Source organism: Lissotriton vulgaris, chromosome 1_1, assembly GCF_964263255.1.
Source record: "Lissotriton vulgaris chromosome 1_1, aLisVul1.2, whole genome shotgun sequence".
NCBI classification, from domain to species: domain Eukaryota; kingdom Metazoa; phylum Chordata; class Amphibia; order Caudata; family Salamandridae; genus Lissotriton; species Lissotriton vulgaris.
In genome coordinates, this window is record NC_141685.1 from 1,013,783,585 (window position 1) to 1,013,796,662 (window position 13,078).

The window sequence follows — 13,078 nt, forward strand, 5'->3', positions numbered from 1 at the left end:
ATTTACAACAGCCTACCTGTCAACGGAACTCGGCCCAGATTTACCACACTGTGACACATTGCAGCAACCAAAGTTGCAGTGCTGCGTTTCCTGACAGTGAGAGAAAGGAGAGCTCCCTATGTACAGAGATATGGCACTATCCTGCTCCCTCCCTAGCACTGGTGAAGAGTCAGGTGACTGAGAGCCACACAGGTATCTTTGCGCCGTAGTGCATAGGTGTCTTTGTGAGTCTAGCATAGGTTTTGTAGTAGTAGGATAGCCTTCTGTACAAAATACTATGCTAAGACAAATTTTTTATTTTTTTATAATTCTTTTTATTGAACCAAAAAAGTCAGCAAAAATCACGGTACAGTGGTAAAATTATAATACCAATAGAGCACTCAGGGGGTAAAAGAAGAATATGTGAACACATGATTAGGGACATTATGGGGAGGAGGGCACATCAAAATCAACAGTTCTGGGTGGCACACAAATCTCTCCTCTGTAATGATTCCAGGGTCCCCTTACGAATGACCATTTCCGAGGGCGTCCCCTCGCTAAATAGACAGTTTTCTCTCGAAACATACACCAGTCCAAGTTGTTTACCCATACTTCCATGGTGGGAGGTTGCGTGGCTCCCCATAGCTGTTCCTTTTCGCAATCATGAACCCCAAAGTAGCCCACTGTGTCTTTGCTGAGTTTAGGTCGGTCGGCTCCCATATATTTAGGAGGCACCTCCTTGCCTCCGGAATCAAAGAGATCCCCAACACCTTATACATAATATCATGAATTTTACACCAGTATTCGGAGATATATGTACATTCCGAAATAATATGAAGAAAGGAGCCAGTTAGGCCACAATGACGTCTACACTGATCAGATTCCGACAAGCCCATATGCACCAGCTGGGGTCCCGTGATATAGACCCTATGCAATACCTTTAATTGAACCAGTCTCAGCTGAGCCGGAATAGCAGCCACTTTTGGGGAGGACACTGACATCTGCCAATCTCCATCGTCTGATTCTGTACCATCTTGGACCCACTTAGCTCTCAGCACTTCGAGGGGGTCAGCTCTGTGATTAATTAATTTTTTGTAAATTAAGGATATCGTCTTTTCGGGCGGGTGATCATCAAGGATTCTGTCTTCAAGCGGCGAGGCCTCAGGGGGCTCCACGTCCCTGGGGAGTGCAGCCTGGAGCGAATGCCAGACTTGTGCATAACGAAAATATTCAGAGTTTGTCAATCTATATTCCGTCTGCATATCTGCGAACAATTTGATTCTACCCTTTCCCCAGATATCTCCAATGGTGGAGATCCCGATTAGATCCCATTTATCGAACCCTTTTGTCCTCCAAAGGTTGCCCAGCTTCTCAGAGTCAAAGAGTGGGGTGGCCAAAGTCAGTCTACCTCTCCAACCCAAGGAACTGTTCGCATCAAACCAAATCCGAACAGCATGCTTGTTTGGCTCCGTCAGACCAGGTTTCACCGTTCTCGAGTACAACGCCCTGCTATACCCCCCGCCCCCAGGAAGAAGCCATTTATCCATAGTGTAGTCCGGATCACCCACCGGACCATATGTACAGTGGTTGATCGCTGCTAGTTGGGAGGCCCAATAATACCTTTTGATGTCAGGGAGGGCTATGCCTCCATCGTACCAGGGAAGATTCAGCCTATTCAACACAATCCGAGGTCTACCCTCCCATAGTAGGCTACGCTGCAGCCCCTCAACTTTGTGAAAATAACTAGCCGGCACAACCTCTAAGGTATTCTGAAGGGCATATAGGAAGCGAGGTAGGGCCATCATTTTGAAGAGGGCCGCCCGACCCAGCAGAGAGAGTGGAAGTTTCTTCTAATTAGCAACATCACTCCTCAGCCTCTGCAAAGGGGAAGAAGGTTTTGGGCATAACGCACAGCGGGGTCCAAGGAAATATAAATACCCAAGTATTTGAATCCCTCTGCGTTGATGTTTATTGGACAGTTACGGGGAGGAACTGGAGGGTCACCTTTCAATACACACAATAAGGACTTCCCCCAGTTAATGGAGAGCCCCGAATCTTTGCCAAAAGAGGCCAAGAGATCAAAGACGACAATCAGGGACTTCCGAGGCGAAGTCAGATAAAGCAGAATATCATCCGAGTATAAGGATATTCTATCCTCCCACTCCGAGGACCATTGCAACCCCCGGATAGATGGTTCCCAATACAGCCATGCCGCAAGCGGCTCCAGGGCAAGTGCAAAAAGGAAGGGGGACAGGGGGCATCCCTGCCGGGTTCCCTGACCGAGCAGAAATGGTGCCGAAACCCTGTTGTTTACAACTATTTGAGCCATCGGTTTAGTGTATAGCAGCCGCACCCATCTGATAAACTCGGGGGCGAACCCAAATTTAGTCAGTACCGCCCACAAATAAGGCCATTCGATAGTATCGAAGGCCATGGTTGCATTGAGTGAAGCAATCACGGCTGGCTCACTCAGAGTATGGGCTCTAGCCAGTACCCCATGTAGCCTGCGCAAATTAAGAGCTGTGTTTCTGTGGAGCATGAAGCCCGACTGATCCGGGTGAATCAGGCCGGTCACCACTTTCACCAGCCTGGTCGACAAAAGCTTGGCCAAAATCTACGATTGGGCATTAAGTAAGGAGATAGGCCTATATGAGGCACAATTAGTTATGACTTTACCCTCCTTATGGATTACCACCACCAATGCCACCCTTTGGTCCCTAGGCAAAATCCCCCTGTCCTGTGACTCAACATACATATCATTCAGATAGGGAGCTAGTTTATCCGTGTCCCTCTGAGGAGAGACACAGGAGCTGAATATCCTGAAGCAGCAGATGCGAATCATCCTCCGACCAGGCCGAGACAGCAGTATAAACAGTCTGAAAATGGGTCGCGAACCTGTCCACTATATCCTGTGGGTTTGTAAGCAAAATTCCCTCCTCCGTGATGAGCTCAGGGACCAGGCGACTAGCCCAGTCCTTTTTGTCCAACCAGGCGATAAGTTTTGCCACTTTATCACCCATATCATAAAGCCTACCCTGCTGTTCCCTGCCTAGCGTCTTAGCCCTATCAGTTGCCAATTCCTTATAATCATGCTGCTTAAGGCTCAGAAGATGTAGTGTGGCCTGTGTAACTCCAACTTCCAATTCCCCCTCAAGCAAACCAATCTCAGGCTCAAGAGCCACCAACTTCCTGTTCCTTTCTTTCTTTAAGCCCGCTATAAGTGAAAGGGCCTGACCCCTAATAACTGTTTTGAAGGCCTCCCAGAGGGACAACGAAGAGGATACCGACCCTACATTAAGGAGGAAATAGTAATCTAACGCTTTAATGAGGTCCTTGCGTATTATGGAGTTGCGCAAATAACAAGGATTAATGGGGGCGACTTTGCCAGCTGGACCCCGAGTGATTGTCATGTGGACCCACATTGGCGAGTGATCCGAAATCCCCCTAGCCAAGTGTGTGACAGCAGTTAGACAGAAAGCTTGTGAAGCAGGAACTAAACAGTAATTAAATTCTGGAAAGGCTATTGTGTGCCCCCGAGTGAAAAGTGTATTGCTGTTGATTAGGATGAAGTAGTCTCCAACCATCGACCAGACCCAATGCTTCCATAAAATCAGGGAACCACCGCATAGCTCCCCCCATGTCCCGTGGAGGATGCCTATCAAGAACTCCAGAGACGACCGCATTAAAGTCGCCCCCCAATATCAGTAGTCCCTCCGGGAGTGTAAGCAAGAGCTTCCCCAGATCTGCAAATGTGGCGCCTTGTAGCCCCGGCGGGACATAAATCGACAGGAGGGCAATGTCTTGTCCTTCCCACTTGCCCGTGACCCCAACATATCTACCCCCGTCATCCTCCCATACGGAAGTAATTGCCAAGGGGAACGTTCTGCGAATCAGGATGCCTACCCCTCTGGAGCCCGAAGTGAACCTGAATGCGCCATTAGCTCATACCCCTTCTATACAGGGCTTTGCATGAGTTCCCCACTAAATGTTTCTCCTGGAGTAACGCCACGTCTGGCAAGTGCCTCTTAAGATATTGAAGGACAAAACCATGCTTAATCTTGTCCCCCCAACCCATTCATGTTCCAACTCAAAAGCTTAATTTCCCTAACCCCCATCATCTTGATAGAACCTCCGACAATCCTCTGTAATCTGCGTAACAATCAAATGCAATGTGCTGAATAAATTAACAAACCACCCAACAAATAAGACAAAATGTCCCTCCCAAAATCCCCCCACCCCGTTGCCCTGCCCATTAGGCTTAGAACTGCCCATTGAAACCTGCAGAGTGCCTGTCACCCTGAACATTCAAAAGAAAGAACAAAACATTTTTTACTTAGGGGGTTGAAGTCCATGAGCCCCGGTCAGCGCCATATCTAATCCCAAAAGATGTCTGGAGTTCTTTTCACTCGTGTAGAAATATGATCCACGGCACCCATCAATCATATCAGTGACATGTCATTCCCCTACACACAAACCTCCCCCCCTCTCCCCCCCGGAAGCCCCTCAAACACCCCACTGGCCGTTTGTTCAGGAAGGCTGAGAGTCCGCTCCACCGCCGTCTCCTCCATCTGTTGGGGCCTGAGAGCTCCGGTACTCGAGCCACTCCAGCACCGCCTCCGGCAGCTCGAAAAACCATGCTCGGCCCTCCGCCTCAACCCTGAGATAGGCAGGGAACAGCATCGAGTACTTCATGCCCCTCTCCCGTAAGTCTCGCTTCACGGACAAAAAGGATTTCCTTTGCTTCTGAACACATTGAGTAAAGTCTGGGAAGAAAGTGATGGTGGCGTTCTCGTATTTGAGAGGGGCGCTGGCCCTCGAGCTCTGGAGGACAGCATCTCTGTCTCGGTAGTTAAGGACCCGGGCCAACATAGGCCGCGGGGGAGTGCCCGGTCTGGGACGGCCGCCCGGGACCCTGTGTGCCTGTTCAACAACAAAGAACTTACTGAGGCCCTTCGGTTTCAGGTGGTTGAGGATAAGATCCTCCACAAAGAGGTCAGGGGCCTGCCCCTCCGACTTTTCCGGCACACCTAAGATGCGTAAATTGTTGCGGCGGAGCGGCCTTCATAGTCATACAGTTTGAGGCAGGTATCCGCCCGGGAGTCTCGCAATTCCTTAACCTCTATTTGCAGCTGGGCGACATTATACACCAGGCTGGAAGAAGTGAGCTCAACCTGCTTCACCTTCTCATTCAGCTTCCCCATGTCCGCACGAATCAAAGTGATATCAATAGTCATGGAGTCCATCTTGTGTTCGAGCGAGGCTTTGAACCCCGTTATTGCATCCATGACTTCTTTTAGGGAAAGCTCAGGTTCTTCTCCAGGCAGGGTCCCCTTCGCCGAGTCTTCAGAAAGCCTCCCCTTTTGCATATCCTTAGAGATCGTGTATCGATCCAATTTATTTGCCTGGACCGATTTTGGGCCCTTGGTCCCAGCTCCTTTCACCCGTTCCATCCTTCAAGCTGCAGCACCCAGACGGGGGCCAGTCACCGGAGCCAGACCACTAGGACGCCCAGCACCGCACTCCGAAGTTCGAACCACCAAAGAGCGTCCTGAAATGCCAAAGGCGCCGCTCCTCACAACAGGCAGCTACTCAGGGGGGGGGGGGGGGGGGGGGGGGGGGGGCAGGAGGGGGGGGTGCCCACCTGCACATCTTCAAAGGTTCACAAGTTCACAAGTCTTCAACCTCAGAGGCAGCAGCATTCACCAGCCAGCCCCAGGGCGCCCCTCCGTCTCCAGCCAAGGAACTTTGGTGCAGTCTATAAGGGCAGACCCAATGCCTTCAGCGCTCGACCCTGGGACAGAGGCAAGAAATACAGAGGGAAGTCAGGGGGCCTATCACCACACTTTCTCACTGGCCAGATATAAGGATCATGTCCCTCAGCCTCAGCGACATTGAGAGCTGCAAGTCTTTATTGCAGGTATAAAGTTATTCACCCCTGGAGGCCTCACTCTCTCCCAGCCAATGCCAGCTCTTCACCACCGCCTCCTTCGTGCCCATAAAAAAGGCACTGTGACTCTACTCACGAGGGCCGATGAGGAGGGCGGGGGGAGACGGATGCTCCGTCGTTCGCAAGGCTCTGCTGACCGCCCCTCCGGGTCCCGCAGCCTCACGCTCAGCCGCAGTTCACCGCCACCGGAGCCAGCAAACGTCCTCAATTTCAGCCGCCCTCCGTAGCCTGCGCTCCCATGCGATAGTGGAGCGCAGGTCCCCGCATCCACGAGCGGAGCCTCGCACCCGCCGTCACTCAGGCGACCACCGCGGCCGCAGCCTCTAAGAGCCGGACGGAAGTGCAGTGCACGCAGGCGCGGTGCGTCCATTGGGGCGTAGGGGCGAAGCCCCACTAAGCCCCATGGACCCACCACGTTGTCACTAGAAGCCAAACACAATTATTTAAAAAAATAGCGCTATCTGCCGGCCGGGAAACCGGGAGACACCCGACCTTCCCGGAGTGCGCAAGGGGGAGGGGGGGGGGGGGGGGGGGGATCGGGCTGCTGCAGCTGCGCAAGTGTATTTTTGGGCACAAACATGCCCGCGCATGCGCAGATCATTTTCTTGTGTATTCCCCCTTAGAGAGAGGACCAGGGGGCGGGCCGCAGCCCCCCGGGGTTACACAGGGCGACTGGGCGAGGAGTCATGGTGCCCCCCCAGCCAATCCTGGCGCAGGATTGGCTGGTCACTACATAGCCCTGTTACATAACCCCTGACGGATAGCACGGCCGACTTTGGTGATGGGAAACCAGGTTCGAGCCTCTTATCGAACCATAAAAATGTATACATGACTTACACTGGTGTTAAATAAATAGATATTCTAAAAAACAAATAAAAATGATGTTCCGACTAAGGTGTGAAATTGGTGTCTAATAAATACATGTTTTTAAAAACAATTAATATTAATCATGTATCATTGGTGCTGGAGTACAAGGTTCGAGACTGGTATTAAACACTGACAAGCTGTGTGCAAGTTATAGGGTCATAAAAATACATGAATGATGGATGGATGCATGAATGGATGCAGGATGAATGATGGGTGGATGAATGGATGGGTGGATGCATGAATGAATGATGGATGCAGGATGGATGCAGGATGGGTGGATGAATGAATGATGGATGCAGGATGGATGCAGGGTGGATGGATGGGTGCATGAATGAATGATGGATGGATGGATGGATGGGTGGATGCAGGAATGGATGCAGGAATGGATGGATGATGGATGGGTGGATGGATGGGTGGATGGATGCATGAATGAATGATGGATGGGTGGATGAATGAATGATGGATGCAGGGTGGATGGATGGATGGGTGCATGAATGAATGATGGATGCAGGGTGGATGGATGGGTGCATGAATGATGGATGCAGGATGGGTGGATGGATGGGTGGACACATGAATGGATGAATGATGGGTGGATGAATGGATGGGTGGATGCATGAATGAATGATGGATGCAGGATGGGTGGATCAATGAATGATGGATGCAGGATGGATGCAGGGTGGATGGATGGGTGCATGAATGAATGATGGATGCAGGATGGATGGATGGATGATGGATGCATGAATGGATGCAGGAATGGATGCAGGAATGGATGATGGATGGGTGGATGGATGGGTGGATGGATGGATGCATGAATGATGGATGGATGCTGGATGGGTGGATGGGTGGATGGATGGATGGATGGGTGGATGAATGAATGATGGATGCAGGATGGATGGGTGGATGGATGGATGGATGGGTGCATGAATGAATGATGGATGCAGGATGGATGGATGGGTGGACACATGAATGGATGCAGGAATGGATGCAGGATGGATGATGGATGGGTGGAAGGGTGGATGGATGGGTGGATGGATGGATGCATGAATGAATGATGGATGGATGGATGCAGGATGGATGGGTGGATGGATGGATGGGTGGATGCATGAATGAATGATGGATGCAGGATGGATGGGTGGATGGATGGATGGGTGGATGCATGAATGAATGATGGATGCAGGATGGATGGATGGGTGGATGCATGAATGAATGATGGATGCTGGATGGATGGGTGGATGCATGAATGAATGATGGATGCAGGATGGATGCAGAATTGGTGGATGGATGGGTGGGTGGGTGGGTGGATGGATGGGTGGATGCATGAATGAATGATGGATGGATGGATGCAGGATGGATGGGTGGATGGATGGATGGGTGGATGCATGAATGAATGATGGATGCAGGATGGATGGGTGGATGGATGGATGGGTGGATGCATGAATGAATGATGGATGCAGGATGGATGGATGGGTGGATGCATGAATGAATGATGGATGCTGGATGGATGGGTGGATGCATGAATGAATGATGGATGCAGGATGGATGCAGAATTGGTGGATGGATGGGTGGGTGGGTGGGTGGATGGATGGGTGGATGCATGAATGATGTATGGATGGATGCAAGGTGGTTCGGGCTCGCTCGCTCGCTGTGCTCGCTCGCTGCGGTGCAATATGCAAATTAGTTTACGCCCCACCACTTTCAAATGTCACCAGCCGCCCCTGAGTGCACGCACCCGGGCACCACTCCTCACAGTGGGCCCTGGCTGAAGGCCCAGTCTAGGCCCACCTGCAGGACCGGACCCTGCGTCGCGATGGAGGCCGCCAGAGACTTAGGGACAGGCGAACCCGGTACCGCTTTCCCTCCATCACCCGGGGAGGCACACTGGATCACAGGATAGCTGGGCAGGATCGTTGAGCGGGCTCACTGACTGCGTAGCTCACTCGCTACGCAGCCATCTCTGTCCGCACTTGGCCACACCCCCGCTAAGACTAATTTGAAAACTTTTCCTACTTTGGATGTGTGCTGTTCAGTGCAGCACACTTGCAAAGTTGGACAAGTTAGGAGAAATAAAAGCATTTCTCCTTTTAACACCTGTTTCAAAGTGGCTTTCATTTTAGGTGCAAGGCCCGGTCTACTATTGTTAGTCGATAGAGTTGGTTGCATAGGAATGTCCATGTACCACTCACCTTGATTCAGAGTAACACCCCTTGTTGGGATTCAGTGCTGTCTTGTTCCTCTGAGTAGTCCAAAGATGGCAGGGTCTCTATACCTGTCTTGCTACTTCAGTAAACCTAGTTTGTTACTAGGGTTCCCGGTTTTATAGTATGGTAACATTTAAGTCTGTATTTAACTATATATTTATTTTTTACTCATCTTTATTTATCCATATTTACTTTGCATTCTGTTAAAAAATAAAATTGCAAGTTGTGTATTTCCACATTTATTTTACCACTAATCGCACACATACTCTTGAGGTTTTCCTCCTATAAGCAGTCATACTTCTTGCAACAATTTACTCCTATGAAAACATTAGCATTATAAGACAAATATTTCTGCACATTTGCAGTTAAGGAAATCCTTTGCCTTTTTTGACTTCCCGTGCAGCCCATCTGCATATATATTGGCTAGCAGCCACGACTGATAGCACAGTCACTGAAAAAAAGAACTACTCGCTGTACTTTCCCATTTTCAAAATAAATATGTATATATAAAAATCAGTAGAACTTCAGGATGCGGATTTCCCATTGTTCCTGGTGGGTACCGCATGATTACTTGAGCTCATAGTTTTGGAAGGCTGATCCACGTTAGTTTAAAGATGATCACTGACTATGTAAATGAGCCTCATTAATATTGGTTGTATGCAAATGTATTTCATTAGGCTATCCTAAAAATCTGGCAAAAGGCTAAACATCCTTACTCACCACTAGGGTCTAGAAAACAAGACACCCTCAAGGAATGAATAAAAGACTTGAGAATGTTAATCTTTTGAAACAGTTGTGCTATAACGTTTGTATCTAACTCCAGTCTTTACTCTAAGCAAAAAGTTAAGGCCCATCACTGTCAATCTTCTGATTTCAGAACGATGCCTATACATCCATGCGTAAATCCCAAGCTCACTACAACCAGCGCTGCGAAGACCTAGAGAAAGCAAAGCAACTGAGCGCTAAGGCAGAGGAAGAGTATTACCAAGTGACTGGGGGGATGCCCGGCACCTCCAGCAAGCAGCGGGACCGGCGGCGGAGGGCCATGGAGGAAGCACAAACCAAGGTACGCGAGTTCCTGAAGAGCTGTAAATATGGCAGCTATGGACACCTGTGGGGATGTTGGGAACAAAGACTACAAAGAAAAGTATATTTGGAAGAAAAATGTAAAAGCTATACGAGTATCTGACTAAAAAAAGCACACTATGAGAATGCGACAAGAAGCTGTATAAAGTAGGACCTCTCCGTTTTAAAAAAGAATCTAAGATTGTATAAAGAATAAAATATTGAGTGCTTGGAACCAGAGCAGACAATGGCTAAGAAAGGCTTGAGGATACTGGAAAAGTCAGGCCCAAAATAATTGACAATAATGGTGTAAGGACTCAATAAGCAACCTTTTCCTTTGCAGTTGTATCTACCAATATTGGGACTATGCACCGAGGTCCTATGCACACCTGCAAAATACCAGGTTGGGCCCAGGACACGGGTCTTACATTTGCATAGTCAATGTAATGTAAAGTAACATCCAGGGGACCCACTCTGTAGGGTAAATCCGAATAAATGTTCTTGAGTTCATTTTCAAGGATGCCTGGTTCCCAGGCTTAGTCTAGGGGAAGGTGCATAAGAAAACAATAAAAGCATTGGATTCTGAGTATTCCATGATTTTCTTTAATTTTTATATTTGCTTTACATTAAGTATTTTTCGGGCAATCTTTAATGTTTAGCCTTAAAAGCTGTTCTGCAGCTGGATATACATCTCCACTCCTAACCTACTACCCTTGCAGGCTCAGGAAGCAGAGGTCTCTTACAGGACATATGTAGTGGAAGCTAACGCTCGCCGGCAGGACTTGGAGAAGGCCAAGGAAAGGATTGTATCTCACATCCGAAAACTCATTTACCAGGGGGACCAGGTGCTGAAAGACGTAAGTAGATGCATGTTGTTCAGAAGCTGTCAGGGTGATCATCTGCTGCAAGAGGTAAGGGGCTTTGAAGGAGCTGAAAAAGGAGAAGAGACCACGTAGAAATGTTGATTCTTTACCCCTGACGAGATGAGAAAAGTGGGCTAACTTACGAGTTGATCAAATATTGAAAAAACTGTCCTGCGATCTAATGTGGAGAAACTTGTAATTTTTTGTAAAATGAATGTGCACAATAGATTCTGTTTTTCTATGTTTTATTTAGGTAACATTGAACCTATTCAACCTGCAGCGGAAGCACTCTGAAAAAATTCCAACCAAGTACCACAGTTTAGCAGAGAGCTGCAAACCCTACGATGTGGGCGAGAAATACTTGGCATTCATCCAGGAGCTGCCTAAAAAAGAGATCCCTGTTGAAATCTTTGAGTTTGAAGAGTTTTCCCCATCAGAGAGAAGGTAAACGCAGACAATATTTTTTTTTGTATGTAACTTTAAGAACAATCTGTGTGATCCTAGATTATATTGTGCATTGAATCTGCATTTGCTCATGAAAGGTAATGTCACTTTTTTCCCCAAAAAGGAATCAAATCCCTTCTGTGTTAACTGCACAGTGACAGACTGGAGTAGTACAGCTTTTTTTATATATCCTTTAACACCCACCATTATTATTATTATTATGTTATTATGTTTGCACTTGTAAAGCGCGCTGCTACCCGGAGGTTTCCTGGTGCTGTGCAACGCTGGGGAACCCGTCCTGGCTTTCCCTGTGGGATGGTCCCTGCTGGGAGTCCCCAGGGTGGAGCCAGGCATCCCCGGCGTTGGGGGGGGGGGGGGCGTTGTGGAGATTAGGCAAGCTAATGCCCAGAGTTGCCGAGTCTGACCCCAGATTAGAGTAGGCACCGGAGCGAGAATTATCGAGTCCGCTGACCCAAATCCACGACCCTGCCGCGTCGGGAATTGAACCCTGGTCCCGGCCGACTTCTGCTCCCGGGTCTGCCGCCTCTAACTGGTGAGCCACTCCACCATCACCCGCCAAGTACTTTTCTGGCACAAGTTCCTGCCAGTCACTGCATGGAATGTCCTAATGGGACAGTAACAGCCATCCTGTTACTTAATACAATTCAACTTTAGCTAAAAAAGTTTTTAAAAATCAAGGAGTTGGACAAATTCAGTCCTCGCACATAAGCCCTTTGTGACTGATTCACTGAGCCATATACATTTGTAAGTTTTAGTTCCACGTGCAAATGGCTCAATTTGTGAACGCAGAGTATGTATAATAGGTGAATTTGCACTAGGAAATCATTTTACTTTTGCTCAATATTACCCCAATATGGAGTATTATTCCTTATTCGGGTGTAATGTGGGCAATGGACAACAATGTTTTCCTGGTAAGTCTGGGAACCACCATAAACTAGGGAATACAGGGGTATACTCATACATTTCTAGAATCCCTTCTCACTGTTAATGTGTTCCTGTGAAGGGCAAGAATTAAACTCTGTCCATGATGGGAACATCTTCAAAATTGGTGGAAGGTCATCATCATGGTGGAAGTTATTTATGCACTGGGAGGAGAAAAAAATGTCAAGAAATGGTATCATAGTTTCAGTCGATGATACTTCAGGATGTGTATTTGTACATAATGCAAACCTACACATGCAGAAATGCCTCAGCATTGACACAAATCGTATTTCTGGAAGCAAATGTATGATTAAAGAACTGCCACTTAAATAACGAGTGCCTAAAACACGAAGGGTAAACAATGACGTATCTTTCCAGGTGCATTTCTGGAACACTTTGTGAGTGTGTGTAATTTGTAAATGTGTACCCATGCAAAGTGCTGCAGGTTTACAAATTCCCCTGTGAATTGGGCACTAGATTAACACAACTGTGGCCTACTAGAGAACTCAAATGTGTTCTGTAACAAAACATGCTGAGCAATATGAAGGATTTAAGGAACTCCACCTCAGCAAACACACAATAACTACAATTTACTCCATTTTCTATGTGCGAGTACGTAATTTGTGGTACACACCTGTTTGTTGGGAGATCAAACATTTTGCAACATTTATCTTCAGGAGAAATGTCCTGAGTAAGTAAATGCAAAGCTTGAGATCATATGATGACTTCTTGTGCCTGAAAAAGTGTGAAGGAAATAAGGCGACCCCATAACC

At 48.1% G+C, this 13,078-nt stretch overlaps 1 protein-coding gene across 4 annotated transcripts in view; it reads left to right on the forward strand.

Moving 5' to 3' along the window:
* Positions 1–13,078, forward strand: part of GMIP (GEM interacting protein) — a 353,361-nt gene that overhangs the window by 274,766 nt on the left and 65,517 nt on the right. For all 4 annotated transcript variants that reach the window (XM_086961370.1, XM_086961381.1, XM_086961391.1 and 1 more), the window contains 3 exons: positions 9,869–10,057; positions 10,776–10,913; positions 11,173–11,363. In XM_086961370.1, the coding sequence (XP_086817496.1) occupies positions 9,869–10,057; positions 10,776–10,913; positions 11,173–11,363 (518 nt within the window). The remainder of the gene's footprint in view (positions 1–9,868; positions 10,058–10,775; positions 10,914–11,172; positions 11,364–13,078) is intronic.